Source organism: Littorina saxatilis, linkage group LG1 (assembly GCF_037325665.1).
Source record: "Littorina saxatilis isolate snail1 linkage group LG1, US_GU_Lsax_2.0, whole genome shotgun sequence".
NCBI classification, from domain to species: Eukaryota; Metazoa; Mollusca; class Gastropoda; order Littorinimorpha; family Littorinidae; genus Littorina; species Littorina saxatilis.
This window is the reverse complement of record NC_090245.1, coordinates 38,365,097-38,389,041: the sequence shown is the minus strand read 5'-3', so window position 1 is coordinate 38,389,041 and position 23,945 is coordinate 38,365,097. Positions and strand designations below refer to the sequence as shown.

Below are 23,945 nucleotides of genomic sequence, written 5' to 3'. Positions count from 1 at the left end.
CTAAACAGATCAGTTTGTTTGTTTATTTGTTGCTTAACGTCCAGCCGACTACGCAGAGCCATATCAGGACGAGGAAGGAGGGGATGAAGGGGGCCACTAGTCAAGCGAGTCAGAAATATATTTAAACTCGAAATGTACAATTGGTTAAATATGGCTCTAGCAGAGCCAAAATATTGCAAATTGGTAGAATTGTATTATCGGATCTGGTTACTCCTGTTTCTGCTTATTTGTCAGAAATTTTGAATTAAACCTAAGCGCTATAGATCAGTCTTTCTCCAAAGAGATGTCTAAAGCAAAAACCAGACAGAAAATGCACTTACTCGCACTTCTCTCAGAAGCTACTAGAGTAAGTATGACGGCTTCCCGTATTTAGAATAACAAGGCTAATTTGTCAAGGATTAAACAATCCGAACTCAAAAACTCCGAAACTGGGAGCGAATCCCAAGCCTGGACTGGAGATTTGCTTTCAGCAAACCAAAGGGAGGTTCCCTTAATCACGCTGGCTAAAAAGAACCCAAGTGAAAAAAATTTTCGACCTAGCTGTGTCAGTGCAACTGATATCGCATAAAGTCTTAATTCAGAGACGTGGGAGAAAATTCGGAAAGCCAGGATAGGTGGTTCGCCACCCGCATTGAACGGAGAGAAGTGGAGTTCTTTCCGTTAATAGTACGCCAATTGTTCCAAGCCAGTCAAAGTGACACAAAAACGAAGACGCTGAACCCCTATGAAATCTCTAGACCAAATCCAGAGTTGAGGCAGAAGCCCCTGAGCGTCTCAATGATTCCCGTACAGTAGACACCCGTGTGGCTCGAGTGTAAAAACAAAAACAAAAACGGCGCCCTCTTGCCAGCCTAAAGGACTGGCAACCAAGATTGAGTGGGCCCATAATGTGCGACCAACAGGCCGCTCAAAGTAAAATTGAGAGTATTATCCGGGAACGGGGAGACGAACATTTAGCAGAAGGTGATAGTACCGAGAGGCAAACCTTCTACCAGCGGCTTCTCCAAATTCACCAGAAGGAGTAGAAGCGTGTAGCGAGATAGAGTCCAATCCAAGTGGACATTCCTGGCCGGCTGACTAGAGTCTGCCAAGACCTAGAGCCTCTCAGAAAGGTACCTCCCTGCTAATAAGATTTCGTGGTGGTAAAAGCCACATCAAAACCTCGCATGCTCGCTGTGGCAGTGATAGGGAGCGAGATGCCACCCCCTGCTTATTGAGATAAAAGACCACTGTGGTGTTGTCTGATTGAATCAACACATGTTATCCCCTGACAAGAGGAAAGAATTCCACAAGAGACAGAACTGCTTCCCTGGTGGAGAGAGAACCAACGGGAACGCCCTGTATGAGCAGTGGTGTGAGAATCCAAAGATTGGTTGTGTCTGTGAACCAGTCAAGAAAAGACACTAACATGTTCCGGCTCTTCATTTGATTGCTTAGAAAACGAAACCAGAGCCCCGAAGATCTGAATTAAATAAAAAGTAGCCACTTCCGATCTATTTTGTATATCCGAAAGTGGAAGTAAACATAGGCACGATCTATATAAGTGACCCAACAGGAAGGGCCCCAGTGCCTCCCTCAATAAAGTGAGAGTCCTAATCGCCCCTCCAGCCGCTGTGGGAAAACACAGAGGCAGAGAGAAGAGTGGCCGAACGCTAATACTCCAGTTGACAAGTGCCAAGAGTATGCAAAAAAGCGTGCTATTGTTTGCCCACTGAACCCTACCGCTAAATCGCCTCGAGGAGATAAAGTGGTGGGTATTTGGCAACGTGCCATGCCAAGAAGAAGATAAAAAACCAAAGCTGAGAACGGCCAGCTTAGCGCTTTTCTCTGATAAGAAAAGCCGAGGCCTGCCGTGGGCTTTTCCTTTTGCTGTGAGATTCTCTCTGTTAAAGAGCCCGCGTGCAAAGAGGAGGATTCGCAAAGAAAACCCTCGAGCAAGGAAGAGATTTAAGTCTCACCGACAGAACAATACTGTCGGCCGAGGCCTTTTCCCAGACGAACAGCGAAGCTAAACCCTTTGAATATGTGTGCCGACAGAACACAAAGGCATCCCGTGAGTACGAAACCGCACAAGGGAAAGAACGAATCAAAGTCTTGTACCAAGACGATAATAGAAAGAAGTGCGGCCACGATCTTCCACAGCCAGGAGATCATTGTTCTTGCCAACAGACAGTTTCTCCTTGCTATGAACCTTAAGATGTATGATCGACAAGTACGGTGCAACCGGAAGCGGTTCCGTAGTACGAAGAAAAGAATAAACTAAGTTCTTAGGCTTGGTGTAACCTAGGCCTACGGATATCGCTCAGCGAGTGAAGCGTTACTTGAGCGGGTGACGCAAGCGAAAGCAACGCCGCATCGCTGCCCACAAAGGAAGTGATAGAAAAAAAGAAACATATGAGAAAACTTCCACAAGTTCAAATTCCAGAGCCAGACAAGAAAGCGTCCCTGCTTGTGTAAACCGCATGTGCGTACAACCGTGCCGCGACTGACATTTGTCCGGCTGAAACCTTAGCCAAAGAGGCCAGGAGTATGAGGACGTCTTTCACGCTAGAGTCGTTTCGAAAATCGAAAGGATTCAACGACCCCGCGACCGACCGCGAAAGAGATCGAAGAAGTGTCTCTGAAAGAGACGCAAGTTCCAACGAGTATCTTCCCGTTTCATCCAAACCAAGTAATGCGCCTTCAGAGTAAGCACAATGTTTTGTCCAACTATAGACATCTTCCCTGAGATTAGCCAACTCCGGAGTGACCAGAAGCGGTGCACTCGGCAAAGCGTAAGTCTCAATAAGACTGTGATGACGACGGGAGAGAGCAAACTTGCGTGAATGAAACGAAGTGCTCGCTTCCGTAACTGGTCTGAGGCAAACCATGGCTGAGCAGCATCAGGAACCTGACCGTGTGCAGCCAGTAAAGGCACAGTATCCACAGGCAAGCTATTCTCAGAACCCGAAGTTCTAGCCAGCACCTTGGAAAGTTCGTAAGCAACAGAAGGAGACTCGCTAAAACGATATCCCTGAACTTCCGTTAAAGCAGGGCGGAAATCACCCACCACTGAGGGTGGTGGTGCCGCAGAGCTTGCCATAGCTGTCACCCCTTCAGCGAAGTACTTGGCAGACACCTGAGCTGCAGTAACCATAGCTGGTTAAAGTTTGAGTGACAACTTGACATCAACTTCCTCCTCAGAAACTGAGTGAGAATCGTCGAACTCCGAATCTGCTGAGGCTGGACCGTGAAATTCGCTGTGACAAGCTGCGTCACTAAAACGATCCACCACAGGCGAGGCTGATTGCAAAACGGAAGAACCGTGCAAAGCCTGCCCGAAAGCAGCTTCCTGCCCAAAAGGAGGAAGTTGAGACATGTACACATTCACCGAGACATAAAAGTCTGCCCGTGAGTACATCTGTCTCGTTGTCCGGTGTCGACCCCCCGTGAGTTCCGCCTCTTAAAAAGAGCGATAGCCTCCGGGAGAGTCGAACTTTCACTCCCCAGCCTCAGCGGGGGAGCTACTAGTTCCGGCCCAACTTGTTGTCCGGTGTTGACCCCCCATGAGTTCCGCCTCTTAAAAAAGAGCGATAGCCTCCGGGAAAGTCAAACTTTCACCCCCCAGCCGCGGCGGGGGGGCTACTAGTTCCGGCCCAACTGGAACACTTTCACCAGAGAACCTGGCTACCGGTGAACCTGACTAACCTGTAGAGCGTGAACGCTCCTCGTATGAAGTAAACACACTCCTCTGCGTGCACGTCAGCCGAAGAGACTGTGCATGAAGGCGGAACCTCGATGCGTGACAACAAACTGCGTCGCCCACTCCCGCCGGGAGCGAGCGCAAACTCGACGAATGGCAACATGTTATACATTTGGGTCGAAAACATCTCAAAAAGGGAAGCAAACTATCTTTAACACAAGTAATCTCTTTCCCACTGCGTTTGCCTTGGCTGAAGTAACCTAAATTTAACCTGCTTCAGCACTGGCATGATTGGATTCATAGGGTCCAAAATTTAACAGACATTCTTTCTTTCTTCTTTATATGTTGTTTAACGTCGTTTTCAACCATACAAGGTTATTTAACAGACGCAAAAGTTAGAGAAGCTGGGTCAAGAACGGAAATGGTAGTGCCTTTGCCTTTCTCTTTATGCGAAACGTAAAAGGAGAAACCTCAGCAGCTACTGACTAGTCTGTGGTTTCTAATTCTCCTTGTCAGCCATTGCTGACAAAAACCAGTCTGAGTTATGATATTGATAAACAACAATCAGACCGAACAACGGAGAAAGAAAGAAACGCAAGCAAAAGCAAATAAATTAGAACGAGCTCACCCAAACTTGTGCATGAGAAGCAGGGACCTGTAGACGGGGTGAAACACTGTCCAGAAGACAGTAGGCTAAAAGCCTGCAGCGTAGTGTGAAAAGCGTCCGAGCTACTTGGTGGCTGAAGTAGGAGTGAGTTTCTAACATAGGCGGCGGTCGAGTCACGCGTGATAGGTCACGTGACGGTATGACCTCGACTCTTGTATAGCTTGGGTTATAGGTCAATGCCGTTCTTTTTTAGGGGGTTGCTTCCCCTTTGGGGTGAAGCGTAGTTCAGTGTCCTAGCACTTTAACTGAAGTTAATGCTATCTATGTGAGTTGCGTAAGAATATGTAATTTAATTAAGCGTTCCAACAACTTACCATTCTTGCACTTTTATTCTTAATTTTCAAAGGAGTGAATTACATGATGGAGAAGCAATAACATTCCAATAACTTACCATTCTTGCTCTGTTATTCTTAATTTTCAAAGGAGTGAATTACATGATGGAAAAGCACCCTACTCAACAAGCAACTAGCCAGTCAATGCTTTTGGTAGAATGATACCTAACGTCCAAGCAATGGCTTAATGAAATAAAATTGCTTTGCAGGACAAATCGCTTGAAAAATAATCAAAATGCTAAAGTACAAATACCTGGATTAGGCAAAAAGTTCCCTGCTGCATATTTAACTAATAACAACCACGGAGCTGAAATTTTTATCCAAAATAAGTCTAGCTCACCAAACCTTTTGTTACCTGATCTGGGAGGGTAGGTTTTTTTATACAGTGGAACCCCCCTTTAAAGACCCCCCCCCCCCCCCTCCATTTAAGACGCCCTCCTTTTAAAGACTTGGTTTTTTCAGACTTTCTGTTCATAACCTCTGTAAATTTACCCCCATTTTGACTCCCTCCTTTTTAAGACCTGATTTTCGGTGATCGACAAGAAGAAGAAGAAGAAAACCTGATTTTCGGTGATCGACAAGAAGAAGAAGAAGAAAACCTGATTTTCGGTGATCGACAAGAAGAAGAAGAAGAAGACCTGATTTTCAGTGATCGACAAGAAGAAGAAGAAGATCTGATTTTCTCAGATTTTTAAGGTCTTAACCCTTAGGCTGGTTGTCGCGACATATGTCGCGCTACTTTACGTATACTGTCACCTGGTTGTCACGACATATGTCGCGCTACTGGCTCAGTCTGTTTGGTCGGTTCCGATTACCTCCCATGGATGCGAAAACTTATATGACCGTTTTTCTTTATTTTTCTCTCTTTTAATTCACCAGTGGCTATGTTATATATGGAGTCTTATATCGCGCGCGTATCTCCAGACTCGGACTCAAGGCGCAGGGATCTATTTATGCCGTGTGAGATGGAATTTTTCACACAATACATCACGCATTCACATCGACCAGCAGATCGCAGCCATTTCGGCGCATATCCTACTTTTCACGGCCTATTATTCCAAGTCACACGGGTATTTTGGTGGACATTTTTTATCTATGCCTATACAATTTTGCCAGGAAAGACCCTTTTGTCAATCGTGGGATCTTTAACGTGCACACCCCAATGTAGTGTACACGAATTGCACCAGTGTAAGGGTTAAAAGGGCCGGGTTCCACTGTACTCACCTAAGTTTGTCTCCATGCTCCTGACAACACTAAATCTTCCATCCATACTGACCCCTAGGGTACCAAGATGGACGTCCATCTTGCCCTCTACCTTCTCTGCACACATGAGCAACAGAATACCCCCATCAATTATAATGGTCCTGCTTCCTAGATACACATTTACATTTAATGGAATCTGCAATGTTAAGTGGAATTGCGGCGAGAGGACACCTCCCGCTAAAAAAACATTGTTTTCCCTCAATTAATTAAGTATATATACCTGGAACAGGAAGACACCTGCAACAAAGAAACACCATGTTTATCCTGTCATCACAGGTACGGATATACCTTGCTCTTCTACCATCACTATGATTTACACGCAATTGAAGTAACAGAAAGTGATAAAGAACTATTCAACAATAGTATGGGTCACACACCACCCACGCCATCCGCATAAGGATATATATTTTACTGCCTTTTTTCTGGAGTAAGTATTGTATAGGATCCATGCCGTCTGACTCATGATTAATAAAAGTAAAACAAATTTTATTAAGATGTTTGAAAATTACAGAAGTCTCAAGCAAAAAGTCCATATAGTTTCAAAGGCTCCATGTAGCACACAAACGACGAAGGGACAATCTTAAACAAATGAGTCAGAGAATCAAAGGAAAGTAAGCCCTCTTTTGCATACGACATGTGCGATGGAGTAAGAGAGGGTTAAATTATGAGGAACCAATCTCTCGGCGTGCAACTTTCAACATGTTTGTCGTCATAGTCATGGTATTCATTAAATAGGATGAAAGTCCCTTGTTCATTTTAATGCTTGTTATTCTCTCAGGTGCCAGGAGATTGGTTCCGCATGATTCTCACTTGCTCTATTGCACATGTCGTATGCATTTAGAGCGCTTACTTCCCAAGGAAGGGACACTTACAACGAAGGGACACTTCTGGCTGATCCTGAGGGTGTCCTTTAATAACAGGTACACACATAAAAATATATAGAGGTAGCATACCCAGCATTTCCTTGACAACAATTTTCATGTCTGGATCCTCAGGGAAATCTGAGGTGAAGTCCACACGCTCAACGTCAACAGTCCATCCCTGCCCATTCTTTGTCATCTTCAGCTTGCTGCAGTTCCTGAAGTCTGTTCCACTTTTCAGCACGTATTTGCCATTTACCTAGAAAGTTTAAATAGACAATTTCATGTTGTTACAAATGTTGAAAACATTTTTTTCTTTGTTCTGTATCTTCTTCACATTAGTTTTCTTTTTTGGTCGTTTTTGGAAGGCAATCCAAGCGAATACATTCATCACAAAGAATTAGGCTTGGTATATCTGTTTCTGTCATATGAACCGTATTGCTTGCCCCCTCAGAAAAAGTTTTGAATATTATATTATGCAAAATTCTGCAATTTAGGGACCTCAAAAATTACTTTTGGAGATTTAAAAATGTCAGAAATCTGCAAACTGATAAAAAAATTAGTCTGAGTCAGGTTCTGTGGCTCCAACGGTACTGGTCAGTTACTGACCTGTTTGACGTCATAGTCATGGTCATGTCCTCCAAGGACAATGTCGATTTCAGGAACGTTGTTGATCAGCATCTCATCATTAGGCCATCTCATATGGGTCAAAGCTATCACTAAATCAGCACCCTGCAACATTAAGCTACACGTCAAAACACAATAGGTTTTTCAATCTTTCTTTCTTTAATTGGTGTTTAACGTCATTTTCAACCGCGAAGGTTATATCGCGACGGAGGGAAGGGGGGAGATGGGATAGAGCCACTTGTCAATTGTTTCTTGTTCACAAAAGCACTAATCAAAAATTTGCTCCAGGGTTTTTTTTTCAATCAGTTAAGCCAGATAAGAAGAAAGAAGCAAAGAAGTGGACTTGGCAGCAGTGGCAGAACAGTAATAACCATAAGTAATGTCATCGACATTATTGTCGGTTTTGGGATCATCATCATCATCATCATCATCATCATCATCATCATCATCATCATCATCATCATCATCATCATCATCATCATCATCATCAACTTTGACAATTACATCATTGTCCATCTTCATCTTCACAGTAGCGGTGCTCGCTTGAAAATAGTAGTCGCTATGGAATTGGGTCCGATCCCCACGTTCGGCAAGAGATTTATTTCACAGTCAACTTTGTGCAGACTCTTCTTGGTATCCAAACACCCCCGTGTGCACGCATGCACATGGTGTCTCAATGCTCTGAGAGCATGAATACACGCATGCATGAAAAATATTTGGGTGGCGGTGTTCTGTAGCTGCACGCTATCCCCAGGAAAAGCAGCCCAAATTTCCTTGAGAGAAATTCTGAAGGACAAAAAAATCTACCAAATGCCCCCCCCCCAAAAAAAAAGTGCCAATCAGCTCTCACCTGCTGCCTTAGAAGGTCTGCCAGACGTTTCCCCTCGTCAACAAAGTCAAAGAAAGTGATGTCTTCAGAATCAACAGTAGATAGTGTCTCAATCCACTCTTCTTCCACAATCCCAATCAAGCCAATCTGAAATTAATCAGCACATGAAATGAAATAATACAGATGTCATTTGTCTTCGCCAGTATAGCAAAACTTCTGTCAAATTGCTGAAAACTTTGCTCTCAGTCATTTTGACAAGCTTTTTTCTTGTTGGATGATGTCGAGGACAACATAGAAGTTAAAACTCAAAAATTGCCAACACTTTTATGACTTTTGGGGCAAATTTGCCAAAGAAAGTAAATCCTAGCAACATCTCTAAATTGTGTACTTCATTCAAGAAGACTAAAGTATTTGACCATGAAGTATGTGCTAAGCGAACAAAAATGTAATGTTAAAGGCATATGTACTCGATGACTATACACGCTAATTGCTTTACCAACAGCTGGAGACATGCTAAATTAAGTTCCCTGCAAAATATTGTGGTCTAGGACCCCTTCAATGTTGAGATATGTTAATTTTCATTTTGATCTGGATCGTCCTATTTATAGATTTGGCAACACATGTAACGTTGATGCAAGGGAGCTAACACCGCGGCTTTGTTGACATCCTCACTTTTTCAGAGGCTAGAACAAGCTGTAATGCATGTATTATGGTCCGCGCATGGTGACATATCGTCATTATATGGTCTTATGGTGCGTTTGACATCGATTATGGGCAAACTACACTTTGTAAACACGGGAGCGCGTACATATGCCTTTAACGATAATGACCCCTCACTGAAAGCTATTGGTTACAAAATAATGTGCCATTAAGATAACTTGATAAGTATAACCTTTAGATGCCTTCCGTGCAGGTTTGGTCAAAATGACTTTACTCGTTGCTTGTAAGTATCTCCTGATTTCATGCACTGAATAAAAATAAGGGTGATCTAGAAGGAAAACAGCAGAACCACAACGCACTCACACACTCACACACACACACACATACACACACACACACACATACACACACACTGTGCATACACACACACACACACAAACAGCTCTTTACCTTCACTCCATTGTGATCTATCATGTGGGTAACTTCCCCTCTTCCCAAGGGTTCTCTGTTAATGTTGTCCCTAATGTTGCTGAGCAACCATGGAAAGGTTGTTTGTTCAGTAATTTTTTCAAGATGGTCCACGCCAAAATCTGTCATACAGGAAAAGATCGGAGAAAAAAATCATGAATGAAAAAAGAACACATAAAAAAAGAAAAAACCCAATAATGTTGTCCGTACAAGATATGCTAAAATAGAAAGTGACACTTAAATACTTAAAGTAATCAATCATGTGCTCTGCAAATAAAATAACTGCCAAAAATCCATGTTTCTCTACAATGAAAATCTCTTTCTTTGTTTTTGAAACAAAGCGAAAAACATTCGAACATAAAATTTTTCACACTATATACCTGATTTACTTTCGTACTGTTTCTACAAATGGAAAAAAACCCACAAAGACAATCAAACTCAGTGTATGTGTCAGTTTTGCTTTTTTTTTGTTTTTTTGAAGATTATCTCTAATATAGTAAGTAATTAAACAATGGCGACTGCACGTGAGAGGGAACAATAAAGAGACCAAAAAGCAATGTACTCACGTTAAAATGATGAACACGGAACGAATAACAGTGACGTTTCGACCTAAGGGTCTTCTTCACTTCAGGCACAAAAACACAAAAGTACACACACAAAAAAGAAGAAGAAAGACGATAGAACAGATAAAGAGGAGAATAACTGACAAAACAACTGCACTGCACAAACCAACAAATGACAAAGACAGAGAAGCAAGGGAAGCTACTCGAGGGGAAGCCAACAATAACACAGGCAAGAAAAAGTTAGAGTTGAAAAGCGGCAGTTTTGAGGTCTGTAGACCAAACAAAATGTGTGGGGGGGGGGGGGGGGGGGGGGAATGGGAACGAAAGAGGAAACTCACGTACCCGTGCGCGCACACACACACACACACACACACACACACACCACACACCACACACACACATGCACACAAGGTGGAACAGCGGGGGAAGGTTTAGATGAATGAATTAACGGCGGATGTTAATTCCATCGGGGCAGGTAGTGCCGAGGGATGATATGATGTGGGACTCCCTGAGTTTGCGCTCGAAGGAGTCGCCACGTACTTGCCACAGAGCCATGACTCTGACATGATCAAGTGAGTGATTAACGGCGGTGAAATGAAAGGATACTGGCCTATTGCGGGAATGACGGATGTCGGCCAGATGCTCGGAGAAACGCACCTCGAGGGTGCGCGCGGTTTCTCCGATATAAATCTGGCGACAAGAGAGGCAGACGATCGCATAGAAAACGTTGTGACTTTGACAGTCAAACGTTCTCTTGACCGTGAAGGAGCCACGAGGGCCTTGGAGGCAGGTATCAGAGTGGAGTTTGTTTGTTTATTTGGTGTTTAACGTCGTTTTCAACCACGAAGGTTATATTGCGACGGGTCAGAGTGGAGGAAGGGACAAGATTTGCAATTTCGTTTAGAACAAGGAAATGTCCCAGGGGGCTGTGGGGTTGGTGGGACTGCGAAGACGGGATCTCACCAAGAGGTCGCGAACGCTGCGGTCTTTTCTGAAAGCACAGACTGGTTTTTGAGCAAAGATCGAACCAACAGAGTCACTTCCTTGAAGGATGTGCCAGTTTGATTTCAGGAGAGTTGAAATCAAGGTATGAATGAGCGTCAGTTTCTTTGTAGAAGACAGAGGTGGTGAAGCGACCATACCTTGATTTCAACTCTTCTCATCATCCTGCCAACAAAAGCAGCATTCCTTTCTTTCAATTCCTTCGTCTTCGGAGACTCTGCTCTGAAGACGACGACTTCCACCAACAGTCCATCTTGATGACATCTTTTTTTTTGGCCCGCAACTACCCTGATGCACTCGTCCGTGACGCCCTTCTGCGTGTTACCCAGGTCTGTCGAGAGTCCGCCCTCAGTCCTACACCATCTAGGGACAGTGACAGACCCGTCGTTTCCCTACTGTTTCATTCCCACAACATGTCAGTAAGCAGAATCCTGAAATCAAACTGGCACATCCTTCAAGGAAGTGACTCTGTTGGTTCGATCTTTGCTCAAAAACCAGTCTGTGCTTTCAGAAAAGACTGCAGCGTTCGCGACCTCTTGGTGAGATCCCGTCTTCGCAGTCCCACCAACCCCACAGCCCAGCTGTCAGGTTACACATGACTGAGCATAATTTTACTATTCAACTTCTTTTCTTTTATTTTTCCTTCTCTTCATTTTCTTTTCTGTTCTTTCTTCATTTTCACACTCAACACAAGTTTTTTTCCAGGTGTCAGATTTGTATGTAAATTTAGCAGTGTTTGCTTAATTTTGCTAATTTATTTTTGGTCGTGAAATGTGTTCCAGGAATGTTATTAGGGTTCAAGGGAGTTAATGTTAACTTACCAAAGTCATGATTGCCAAAAACAGCACAATCCACCCCAATTCCATTCAGAACAGGAATCATCTGTTTTCCTCTGAGGAAGATGCTCACTGAAAATAGTAAAATATCACTACATGTAATGAATGACAATGACACAATGACAAACTGAAAAAAGTATCAGTATCATTAAACATACATGTACATTTCAGGTAACAAGTAACAAAGTACAACTACTACTACATGTACTAGTACATAACAATAACAAGACATCAGTAGCCCCCCCCCCCCCCCCCCCCCGATAATTGGTGATGGATTGAAAAACCTGTCCAAAAAATAGATAAGGTAGGCAGATAACTTTTTTATTTACTTTTTGTGTGAAAAAAGTATATGTACTAAGTCTGCTGTGGCACATTCGTTTTCTGGGTGTGTGGGTTTTTTCGTGTTTTTTTCTCCAGGAATTTTTTTTTAAACTTGGACAGAAAAAAAGTTCAGGATTGGCAGGAACACAAAATTAGATAGGTTTACCTTTTCACACAATTTCATAAATTTTTTTTTTTTTTAAATACAAAAACATTTCATGGGGGTTGGGGGGGGGGGGGGGGGAGGGGGAATTTATAATACATTGATTAGTCAGTGAAACACATTAATAACATTATAACACATATAACCAAAAATGTACATGTACTGCAGTTAAAACAGAAGAAAACCTTTACATTAACAAATAGATTGACAAATAGATTAAATTATTTAAATAACAAGAAATGAAGCAGCTTGCGTTTAAGGTACATATACGTGTGCTTGGACCTGTGTTTCATTCCACTCTTCAGACGGGCGCTGTGGCGGGGTGGTAAGACGTCGGCCTCTTAATCGGAAGGTCGAGGGTTCGAATCCCGGCCGCTGTCGCCTGGTGGGTTAAGTGTGGAGATTTTTCCGATCTCCCAGGTCAACTTATGTGCAGATCTGCTAGTGGCTTATCCCCCTTCGTGTGTACACGCAAGCACAAGACCAAGTGCGCACGGAAAAGATCCTGTAATCCATGTCAGAGTTCGGTGGGTTATAGAAACACGAAAATACCCAGCATGCTTCCTCCGAAAGCGGCGTATGGCTGCCTAAATGGCGGGGTAAAAACGGTCTACACGTACAATTCCACTCGTGCAAAAACACGAGTGTACGTGGGAGTCTAAGCCCATGAACGAAGAAGAAGAAGAAGAAGAAGATTCCACTCTTCTTTTGTCCGTTATAACATTAACTTCTTCTGTGCTATTCATGAGCATTCAGCTGTACACAGTGTGCATACTGATAGTGATACCATCAATAGTAATACCAGTATACATGAATCCTAAATAAAGATCCCTGATGATAGTAATACATACTCAGAGAAGGATTCAGGGCGTCACCACTGAATAGGACCAGGGGGTTCTGTTCTCCACAAGACTTGACATAAGCAGACAATCGCGCTGCTCCTCCGACTGGCTCATCCTGTTGAGGCTCTATGTTGTACACATCGTTAAAGTGGATGATTGTCACAGTTGCCATTTTGTGTTATATCTCTGTCCCGCTCCAAGTGCTAGCTGATGAGGCGTGTTTGCAAAAGAAAATGAAACAATTACGTTTAAAAGGAACATATCCAGATATAATACAGGTTCAAAAACTGTTTGTGAAACTTTTTATAACAAATGTCAATGTGCAGACTGTATCCCAAGCCTAAGGCATGGAATCTGAAGTGTGAAAAACTGAAGATATTTCCGCACATTTCACGGTTCCAATAAGATGCTGATGCACTGCTATTATGATTTCAAAGTGAACAAGGCATATCAGCAAGTTTATTATGATGGAGCAGCATATTTATAAATGGCAATTTACAGTTACCCTCAGATAGCCTGTTCGAGACCAAGAGTTTGTTTACCATCGATGAGGTGCTTGAATGTGAGTTACATCCCCTGACAAAGCTTCTCTTCAAAGGTTGATTTTGTGTGCCACTTCCTTTTCCGGTTCGATCGCCATCGTCCAAGTGAGGAAAATAGAATTTACTTTTGAATCTTATTAATCCTATCCTGTTCTTAGAAGATACAATCCATCAAATGCATTAGGGTATTTGTTGTCAATTGTAGTCCACTTTTATTTCCTTTTACGCGCTACCGATGCTTCAAGAAGGGCTGTTTTGCAGCTATTATCCCATGCTGTTGGACACGATAGCAGACAACGTTACTGCTCATAAGTCTACTCAAATGAGTTTATAAACATTGGTGTTCATAAACAGTGTCTCTTTTTATGACACGAGTTGCAGTGAGTTATTCTTTAGCGTTATGCATCTACTGTGCCTTGTGTGCTCTCGATTGCTCGTGCCTTTCACTTATAATAGGTTTTTTTTATACTCTGGTGAAGTCGTGTGTGAACTATGAATGAGGTCTGTGCACTGAAGGGAACTTTTCCATATTATATATTAGTAGCACTAGAAGTATATAGTGCTAGGGCTAAATAAGCCCACGGACATTTTACGTTCTGTCCATAGTTGTAATGCGTGAAACTCCGTAGTTATTTTTTTAGAATTTTGTGCAATTTGTAGTATTGTACTGTAGTTTGTTGCAAGTTTTTAGCTAAATGTATCTCTCCCAATCATGTCAAAGTTATTTGACTTAATGTCTTTATTTTCAGCCATGGCGCCCAAAAGAAATAACATAATACCCAATGGCCATTTCCATAAGGATTGGCAACGCATGGTCAAAACATGGTTCAACCAGCCTGCTCGCAAGAAGAAAAGGCGAATGAATCGCGCCAAGAAGGCCCGTGACATTGCCCCTCGCCCTGTTGCTGGACTCCTCAGACCCTCTGTTCGCTGCCCCACCTTCAAGTATAATACTCGTCTCCGACCTGGACGTGGATTCACTCTGGAGGAGTTGAAGGTATTTTAGTACTTCATGCATCTGTTTTGAATGGGCGGGGATATAGCTCAGTTGGTAGCGCGCTGGATTTGTATTCAGTTGGCCGCTGTCAGCGTGAGTTCGATCCCAGGTTCGGCGGAAATTTATTTCAGAGTCAAATTTGTGTGCAGACTCTCTTCGGTGTCCGAACTCCCCCCCCCCCCCCGTGTACACTACATTGGGTGTGCACGTTAAAGATCCCACGATTGACAAAAGGGTCTTTCCTGGCAAAAATTGCTTAGGCACAGTTAATAATTGTCTACCTATACCCGTGTGGCTTGGAATAATAGGCCGTGAAAGGTAAATATGCGCCGAAATGGCTGCAATTACTGGCCGTATAAAATTTCATCTCACACGGCATCACTGCAGAGCGCCTAGAACTGTACCCACGGAATATGCGCGATATAAGCCTCATTGGTAGGAAAATTGATGTCTGAAGACCTATTGATGTCAAAACTAACTGCCCATGAGTCAGATAAAAAAAGTATGTGTTTGTGACTGAAGACCAAGGCCTGAGAACAAAGATGTATGGGTGCATCTACATGTTTAAACACACATACACGTTCACTCGCTCAATTATACTAGTTACAAGGGAAGCTCCTACCCCTAGATGGCCATGAAGCTATGTTTGAAGGTCAATGATAATAAACTGATGTTTCAGTGACAGTGAAATGTTTGCATTGCCTGTGTGACGATGTCCATTGTTGAAACTGAATTAGAGTAAATCAACTTAACTAGTTTCAGAGGTACAGACACTCTTTTTAGGCTCTGAGTTGTCCATGACCCAGGAAACATGGTAACGGTTAGTATTGATTTGGCCGATCACTTTTGTTTGGTGCCAGTCAAGTGACTCTTTGAAGTTCTAATGTAATTAGTGGCAAAAGCTTACCCATCAAATTTTACAATGACCCATTGGCATTGATTTTAGAATATGGTCTGATGACCTGTTGTGTGGTAATTCTGGCTGAGTACCTGTGTTTATTCTAGGTTGAAAATTTGTGTTTTGTGCATGTCCGTTGAAATAGAAATCACATTCATACTTTCTGCGTGCAGGGTGCTCAAATCAACCAGAAACAGGCCAGAAGTATTGGCATTTGTGTGGACTTCCGTCGTCGCAACAGCTCCATGGAGAGTCTGCAGACCAACGTCCAGAGGCTGAAGGAGTACAGATCCAAACTCATCCTCTTCCCCCGTCACCCCAGCAAGCCCAAGAAGGGTGATGCCACCGTAAGTTTTGTCATGTCAATTACAAATTCCTGTTTGTAAGCGTCTCATTTTCATCAGGGGTGGGACTCTTGTGATGAAAAACGAGGAAATCCCTTTTTTCTAGGGGGGTTCGAATTTTTTTTTAAATGGTACATTAAAATCTGTGCAATCTGGTGCATTCTGAGACTAAAATTCAACTTGTTTGGATCAGGTAAAAAAAAAAAGACATTCTCCTCACTCCCCCCAAAAAAACAACCCCAACCAAACAAAAAACACACTTTCACACAACAATTGTAATGGTGCATATTTACGTAATGAACCATGTATTCATAATCTAATACTGGCAATAGTATGGTCCAATTGACGCCCAAAGCATTGAAGCTTAACGTGACTATTATTTATCAGGAGTTTTCAGTCAGCACAATTTAACTCTCAAGCCTCCAGTGTTCTGTTCCATCTTCACTTCTCTCCATATCATTGAAATGGGACGCGGAAAAATAGATTACCCCAGCAGAATTCGTAAGTTGTGTCCGTGGATTCGCGGAAAAGTCCCACCCCTGTTTCATGTTACAAGAGAGTGTGTGTGTATGCATATCGTTGCTGTAATTCACAAACCTCGTATCTCAGAGGTTTTGGAACTATAACAATGGTAAGCTCCTTTATTATATTGCCCATGTGGTGATAAAAGCTCGTAGCTCCAACTGCTTTCTAAAGGGAAGAAAAGTCGTATGTTCATTTCTTTAAAGTGAGCGGCAAAAAAACACTCAAGTTCAAACTTACGAGGGTTTGGTTGCCCTTTGACGAAAACAATGTTATTGTATGAAAGATACGGGTTCCTGCTGTTATATTTTTAGCTTGCATAAAAAAAAAACTCGTACATACCAGTTCTTGGTGACTCTTTTTGCATGAAAAGTTCCTATATCTCAATATTTTTTTCAATTGAATGGAATATCATAAATAGTTGACGTTAACACACATTAAGAATGGTATTGCACTGTTTTAAAGAAAACATTAACCCATGAATTAAAGTTATATTTGAAGCGGTGGTTTTTCCACACACAAAAAAATTTGTTTTTCTCATAACGGCAAAAAATTAATATGAGGTTTGTGTATTTAAGCGACGATATGTACATATATGTCTCATTCTTTCATGTGTTAAAAATAGTGTTAACCTTGTTTTATATTTAAATTCCTCTCGAAACATGGTAAACATGATTCATACATGTAAACATGATTGCATTCAACGTCCAGGAAAACAGTTATGAATCTGCTTGCTTTGTTATACTACAGTTGGTGGACTGCTAGCATACTTTTAGTCTGGACAGTGCAGCCACTGGGATTTGGGAGTTAATCTCTTGCATACACAGCTGACACACCTCACATCATTTGCATCTTTTCAGGCTGAGGAGATCAAGATGGCCACTCAGCTGACCAGGGCTAGCATTATGCCCATCTCTGACCCAATCCGTCGCGAGAAGGCACGCGCCATCACCACGGACGAGAAGAAGTTCAAGGCCTTCATCGTGCTGCGCCAAGCACGCATCAACAAGAAGCTCTTCGGAAAACGCGAGAAGAAGAGGCGCGAAGCAGAAGAAGACAAGAAATAGACTGTGTGAATATTGATCTGTGTCGACCAGTAAAAGAAATTCAGTGGACGACAAATGTTCTTGGTTTTTGTGGGTCTGTCATGGTATGGGTTTGAGTTGTGAATGTTTTAGTAAGGCACAGACCTTCCCATGTGAAGGATTCAACACACCGTCTCAGATCTGGCCTGGCTTTTATGATAAGGCCATGCCTCCGCTTGAACGCAGACCGCGCGCAAATCAACATCCTGACTGCTTTCTGTGCAGAAAAAATTCTTTCCTCAAGAAGCTGTCGGGATGTTGACGGTTGGTATGTGTCCTAGTGGAGGGATGGTTTTGTCCCGCGTTCAACCTAGGCAGATCTGAGGAAGTGAGCAAAACCGTTTTCCAAGGGAACTGTGCCGCGGTGGACCAGTTAAAACCAGCAATCGCAGGGAATAACGAACTATTCCATTGGTGGTAACCCGCAGTGGTTGCCGAGCACGTATGTTTTTCCAAAACTCGCGTGACCTAGGCACATCGTTGCGATCACTTGGGGCAAACATTCATTGCCGCAACAAATCGTAAACTCTAATGAGCATATTTACTCCAAGAAATAAGAATGGAGTCGTATCGAGCGAACACTGCATAACGTATGCATCGGTCAGCTATTTGATGGATTGCTGGTTTTAAGTGGATAACCAAGTATCACGTTCTGGGGTGCAACTTTTCCAGAAAGCTCAAAAGTCCTGACAGTCAATTTTGGAAAGCTTCTTTTAAAATTAGAAACATCTTTTTGAAAAAGATGAGCAAATGCCATCAAGTCCACGATTACATCTGCAATGAGAATAAAGAGCATCGTCATTTGTGTGTCCTCCACTACCCAATGCTAAAACTAAAATCATCCTGCTGTATTCTCAAACTCGTCACACCTTTGAATTTAACCCTTCCAAATTCCAGTAGTAGAAGCTCCACCATAAATTTGTTCAGCAGATCTGGAATTTTCTAGTGGTTATGAGGAAGTGATCTTTGGACACGCACATGTGAGAGGCTCTGTGATCCAGTCTTAAGAGGCCCAGGCTAAAGAGTAGGTGGTTTGTTTTTAGATTTAATGAGCTCATGCTGCTTCCATGTCATGTGTGAAAGTGTGCATGAGAATGCATGCATTCACTGTACTGGTGAGCAACTGCTGCAATGATTAGGCATTACATTTGATTTTCAATTTCAGTGCCAAACCTTTATGTGCAAAGTGAGTAAATTTTATGAGAAAAACGGCGGTGTAACAATACAGTCTGAAGACTTCCAGAACAAATATCTGGGATACATTAAACAGACAAGATGTAAATGAAGTGCAAAGACCGGTTACAGCACCTATTTCTCAAAGCTTTATTCGTTCAGTTATGGCGGCAATGTTACTAATGACATCAGTGACTTTATATTTGTTTAAGCTTTTAAAAATGAACTGGTTTCAGACGCGCTTCAATGTTGTTACTGGAAAATCAAAAGCTCAGTTTTTCACAAATCCATTTTATGTTCATCTCATGACATAAAAGAAAAAAATAAACGCATGCACACACAGAACACAATGTCATGCAAGCATACACAGCTATTTACAATGATGATTATCTGTTATTCACTCAAGTTGTATACTCCACACCAGTACTGAGTACAGGAGTATGTAAAACAATTAAAATGAATGTACATTGTATTTCTCAGCTATCGATGAAGCTGTTCATTACCTCAAGAAATACAAAAGGATCATGTGAGTCCAACTATCATGGGGTTTCTCTTTCATTCCCAGAAGTTGCAAATAAACTCAGTAAAGTCAGCCTGAAACTTTGGGACAGAACATTGCAACTCTTTCAAATTTCTCCGAGAAACAAATCACAAAAGTGTAGAACCCAAAACTGCCTTGCAATGACCCAATACAGAACAAGCCACAGTCACAATGCATGTTATCCTTTTGCTCTAGCTAAGAGGGTTTATCCTTTTGCTCCCTTAGAGGGTTTTCTCCGTGGCAGAACGTCTTTAATATCAATGTCTTTGATGATGTCCAAGTCTATGGAGCGCTGTAGGTCGTACCCCATCAGCAAGTTATAGAACTTTGGCACGACAAAGTCTGTTGCGCTGATCAGGTAACGCTTTCTTTTTATGATCACGTTCCCAAAAAAGGACCCCCAGATGCTGTCGGGGGGTACTCGCTTTGCAGCTGAAAGGTCAAAGTGAACAGTTTTGCGCATCATTTTCCAGTCTTGCACAACAGCAGCAAACTCTGTTGCATCTTCGTTTGCATACATGCGGCGTATACTTCGTCTACACAGGCCGTTGACACCGAACACAAGGATGGAGTAGACAGCAATGTAAGCTGAAGCCAACACAAGGCCTGACTCAATGCTGAAATCCTGTTGACAGAAATATAAAGCCATTGCTATTGACCTTCAAGGTTTGAAAACACACACACCCCTAGGACTAGCTAAAAACCTGAGAAAAATGGAGTCTTAAAATGGAGGTTAATGAATAAAAAGTCTAAAAACAAACAAAAAACCTAGGGTCTCATATTGGGAGAAGTCTTAAACTGGGGGCCCTAACAGACGAGTTCTACTGTACTGAACTACTCAAAACATCTAGACAAAAAAAAAAAAAGGCAAACACAAACACCATCTTAACCGGGAACTTTGCCTTCCGACTCGCCACATGGACACCCCCTTATGTCAAAGGAAATGTGTGCAGGAACATGATTTAGTTTTGTTGCTGGCAAGATTATTGTTTGCAAGGATGGCATTTGGCATCAGCTGACAAAACGCCTTGTATATATATATATATAAGAAAATGAATCCTAGCTGACGGAACATCCTTGGTGTCTGTGAATGAGTAAGTTTCATTGAAGCAAATTCCTCAGAAATATAAAATCAGTCTTTCAGAACGTAAAAGAAAAGTCCCAATTGCTAACATAACCACCTTTTCAGCTCTGTTAATAGATCTCAAGATGTTTTCCAGAAATAATACAGCTAAAAAATACACTTGTACATTAATATAAATTGTTTTTTCTTCAGGGGCCAAAATTAGGTTACATACTTTAAACTTATAATCTTCACACCAATTTCATAAACTAAGTGTCTCACCTGCAACTGCCAATTTAAAACAATCATCCTGATAGAGAGACCATAGATAGGGACAGCCAGTACGTTGACACAAAGCTGACCCCAGAAGTGATAGCGGTTCATGTTGTTCTCATAGATCACCCTGAAGTCCGGACTGACGCCATCTTCTTTGTGACAAGCAATGAACTTGCGGGGTGTCTTTGAGAAGGTTATCTTCTGCCGATTTTCAGGGACACGCACCAAGCACGTCACCTGAGCCCTTTCCAGCAAAGTTTCAGCCACTCTCCCCTGGTTTGAGAAAAAAAAGCGCATGAATGTAAGTTGAGTGTATACTTTGAGAAGTATTTTAATTGTGCTGATCCCAGCAGTGGAACCCCCCTTTTAAGACCTTCAAAAATGTAAGAAAATCAGGTCTTAAAAAGGAGGGAGTCTTAAAATGGGGGTAAACTTAGAGGTTATGAACAGAAAATCTAAAAACAGGGTCTTAAAAAAGAGGGGGTCTTAAAAGGGGGGTTCCACTGTAAACCTATAATTTAGCAGTCTTCAGATTAAGAAAAGATGTCAGAAAACAGGCGTTTGGAGCTGTAAGTGCCTGGGAAGGAACTGAAGATAACAGCGCAGTTCATTCTGCTTGACTTTCTTTCTTTCTTTATTTGGTGTTTAACGTCGTTTTCAACCACGAAGGTTATATCGCGACGATTCTGCTTGACTGATGGTGTAGATGCTTACAAGAACAAAAGAAGAAAACGTCTTCATCCACAAGACAGTTGCAATAGGTCTTGACCATGAGTAAGGTCAGTTCTAATTACACCAATACAAACCTGTCTGACAGCAAGAAAAGACAATGTGCGCACAGGAGTTTGGTGTCGACAAACACATCTCTGGAAGACTTTCAGGACTGCTTGACTTCTCCAGCAGGATGCCATCTTTCCTGGTTACCTGAAAAAAATTGTCAAAATACCTAATAATTCCATGACTAAGCATTGCCAAAGCTATTCAAAAACACATATCTACACAGATACCAGAACTGCTTGCTAATTAACACACCTAGTTACGCTGAAGGAGTAAGGTTTTTGAACATAAATTTGGAAAGATTTTTGCTATGATATGATATGATATGTTGACAGACTGGTACTTAGGCTGTTGAGCCTTTGTCTGATCTTTTGATCAGTTGCTATCCTAGCCTAACTTTGAGCTAGGTAACCTACACGATCTTTTGACCCCATACAATTGCAAAATCGCGATGCTCTTCGCAGCTCCCATCGTCGGCACCACCTTTTTGTCATCACACATTTACATTGCAGCAGATGGCTAAATTATCACACTTAGAGATGTGTGTTAATATTTCAAAACAAGGTGTAGAATCAAATTTGTGATTCCTTATTTCACCGTTTCTGTTTCAGTGTCAACTATCAGTATCACTGAAATGAGTGAAAGTCTTATTCTGTGCGTAGTCAGTATAAGGAGAGAATATTTGTACGCATCAAAATCAAATACTTGATCCTAGTTTCCTCGCTTTGACTGGAGATATCAATTATAGTGTTGGGAAGGAAGGAATATTCAATAACCTTCAGAAACAAGAGATGATTTAGCCTGTGGCCTGTGCACTCACATTTATTGTTGTTTACGGCTTGTACAGTCGAGATGTTAACAGTCAATTCCAAACTAGTTCAACAATCACCCAGTGCATGTTTACAAAGACTGATCTCAATCTTTCAGTGCGGAATGAAGAGCTTGAACGGCCTTTGGTTTCGATATCGTTCCTTACATTTCTGAAGCAGACATGTGCAACAAGGGAAACAACTGAGAACGACTCGCACCGACTTCCGCAAAGTTTGTGTCGTCTGCTAGTGCGCGATGCTTTTTATACTGATATGCAGCATCATAATGCGGCTTGTATTCATTGCTTCCATTTAAAACTATCATAATCATTCTGTGCTAGTGTGATAATTGTCCAGTTTATTAAAAAAAAAAATGTTTTAAAAACGTGGTTGCCTCATTCACGGGAACATGCATCCCATAAGCCACTCAGTGGGACCTACACTCTTCAAAAAAAGTTAAGGATCACTTTTTTACAAGCACGCCACACAAAACAGACAAGACCGAATTCTTTCATTTATAAAAAATTATATAATTGAACAACCAAGGAGTAATGACAAACAAAGCAAAGATCGAACGCGGCAGCGACAATTTAGCTAGAGTGTGTCAAACGTGACAACCCTCGAAAATGGAATTCACAACAATGTGAATCAGTGTCAATAACGCGTGTGCCCTCCGTTGTGTGCCAGGCATTAAACACATCGTTGGCGCATGGAGTGGATCAGGTTGCATATGAATGCTCTGGGAACTCCATTCCACTCCTGCTGGAGCCATTGCAGCAGTTGACCCAGATTGGCAGTAGGAGGGTGATGTTGCTGTACCCCACGACAAAGCTCTATGGGGTTCAGATCCGGGCAGTTGGCTGACCACAGCATCCTGTTGACACTGGCCTGCTGGATGAAGGTGTTTACAGCTGCAGAGCGATGGGGAGGTGGGTTGTCATCCTGAAGAATCGCACGAGGGCCGATCGCTTGGAGGGCTGGAACGACCAGGGGTTGCAGGATCTCATTCTGGTAGCGGACACCGGTCAAGTTGCCCACTACAATCATGGTACAGAGGTGTCCTTTGACGTGTGCTGATCCCTCCCCAGACCATCACAGAGCCTCCGCCAAAACGCTGTCGTTCCAGAACAGCGCCTTCTGCGAAGCGCTCTCCGCGACGCCTCCACACTCGGATGCGACCATCAGCAGGTTCCAAGCAAAAGCGGGACTCATCTGTAAACAACACCTGAGCCCACTGCTGACGTTGCCACCTCACATGTTGAGTGCACCAGGCTCGGCGAGCTGCTCGGTGATTAGCAGTCAGGGTTGTTCCTCGGACTAGACGGCTTGCACGCAAGCCAAAGTTGTGTAAGTGGTTTCGGATCGTCTGACCACTAACAACAGTGTTGGTGGTAGCTTGTAGGCGTTGCCTAATGTTGTTTGCCGTAGCCATTCTTTGTTGCATGGCCTGCCTCTGAATGAAGCGATCCTCTCTTTGTGTGGTGACTGGGCCGACCAGAACGTTGTCGCTCCTGCACTCTTCCAGTTGTTTGGAATCTCTGTTTTAGTCTGATGATGACAGAGGGAGCCACTGCAAGCCTCTGGGCCACTTGCCTGGCACCAACACCGTCTTGTAGCCATCCTATTGCCCTTCCTCTATCCAAATCGCTCAGTTTTCTTCGTGGGGGCATGTTACTACTGTGCATAATTCAATTATGCACAGTATTAAATTAAATTGTGTCAGCGTATCAACCTTTAAACACAAGCTGGTGAGCGATGTTCATAGCCAGGACCCTGTTGTAGCACATGCATCACAACCTTTTG

The 23,945-nt window shown here is 42.6% G+C and overlaps 4 protein-coding genes across 5 annotated transcripts in view; 1 reads left to right on the top strand and 3 right to left on the bottom strand.

The window, feature by feature from the left end:
- The window catches only part of LOC138969002 (mannosylglucosyl-3-phosphoglycerate phosphatase-like), a 29,522-nt gene extending 16,057 nt beyond the window's left edge, over positions 1-13,465 (bottom strand). The window contains exons 1-7 of the mRNA XM_070341693.1: positions 13,125-13,465; positions 11,775-11,861; positions 9,371-9,510; positions 8,282-8,407; positions 7,414-7,536; positions 6,898-7,063; positions 5,906-6,001 (exon numbers count right to left, since the gene is read on the bottom strand). Of these exons, the coding sequence (XP_070197794.1) occupies positions 5,906-6,001; positions 6,898-7,063; positions 7,414-7,536; positions 8,282-8,407; positions 9,371-9,510; positions 11,775-11,861; positions 13,125-13,287 (901 nt within the window). The 5' untranslated portion in view covers positions 13,288-13,465. The remainder of the gene's footprint in view (positions 1-5,905; positions 6,002-6,897; positions 7,064-7,413; positions 7,537-8,281; positions 8,408-9,370; positions 9,511-11,774; positions 11,862-13,124) is intronic.
- Positions 1-23,945, bottom strand: part of LOC138969046 (origin recognition complex subunit 6-like) — a 591,738-nt gene that overhangs the window by 551,794 nt on the left and 15,999 nt on the right. The window lies entirely within an intron of this gene.
- LOC138969055 (large ribosomal subunit protein eL13-like) lies at positions 13,627-17,540 on the top strand. The gene is made up of 4 exons (XM_070341758.1): positions 13,627-13,762; positions 14,407-14,654; positions 15,726-15,899; positions 17,279-17,540. Exons 2-4 carry the CDS (start codon positions 14,409-14,411, stop codon positions 17,483-17,485), a joined length of 627 nt encoding a protein of 208 aa, XP_070197859.1. The 5' UTR covers positions 13,627-13,762; positions 14,407-14,408; the 3' UTR covers positions 17,486-17,540.
- Positions 18,813-23,536, bottom strand: LOC138969036 (uncharacterized). 2 transcript variants are annotated; one of them, XM_070341732.1, is made up of 4 exons: positions 22,310-23,536; positions 21,363-21,480; positions 20,563-20,829; positions 18,813-19,842 (listed from the first exon to the last, which is right to left on the bottom strand). In XM_070341732.1, exons 2-4 carry the CDS (start codon positions 21,465-21,467, stop codon positions 19,423-19,425), a joined length of 792 nt encoding a protein of 263 aa, XP_070197833.1. In that variant the 5' UTR covers positions 21,468-21,480; positions 22,310-23,536; the 3' UTR covers positions 18,813-19,422. The 2 variants fall into 2 exon arrangements, with proteins under 2 accessions (XP_070197833.1, XP_070197829.1); XM_070341728.1 differs by having other exon boundaries at positions 22,154-23,535.

What these genes read in the sequence shown, in the direction of transcription:
- LOC138969055 (XM_070341758.1), top strand. Translation starts at nt 14,409, where the DNA reads ATGGCGCCCAAAAGAAATAACATAATACCCAATGGCCATTTCCATAAG. An exon ending in TCACTCTGGAGGAGTTGAAG is followed by an intron (nt 14,655 to 15,725) that starts GTATTTTAGTAC and finishes TTCTGCGTGCAG; the next exon opens with GGTGCTCAAATCAACCAGAA. An exon ending in CCAAGAAGGGTGATGCCACC is followed by an intron (nt 15,900 to 17,278) that starts GTAAGTTTTGTC and finishes GCATCTTTTCAG; the next exon opens with GCTGAGGAGATCAAGATGGC.
- LOC138969036 (XM_070341732.1), bottom strand. Translation starts at nt 21,467, where the DNA reads ATGGCATCCTGCTGGAGAAGTCAAGCAGTCCTGAAAGTCTTCCAGAGA. An exon ending in CTTTTCTTGCTGTCAGACAG is followed by an intron (nt 20,830 to 21,362) that starts GTTTGTATTGGT and finishes TTCTCAAACCAG; the next exon opens with GGGAGAGTGGCTGAAACTTT. An exon ending in TTTTAAATTGGCAGTTGCAG is followed by an intron (nt 19,843 to 20,562) that starts GTGAGACACTTA and finishes TTCTGTCAACAG; the next exon opens with GATTTCAGCATTGAGTCAGG.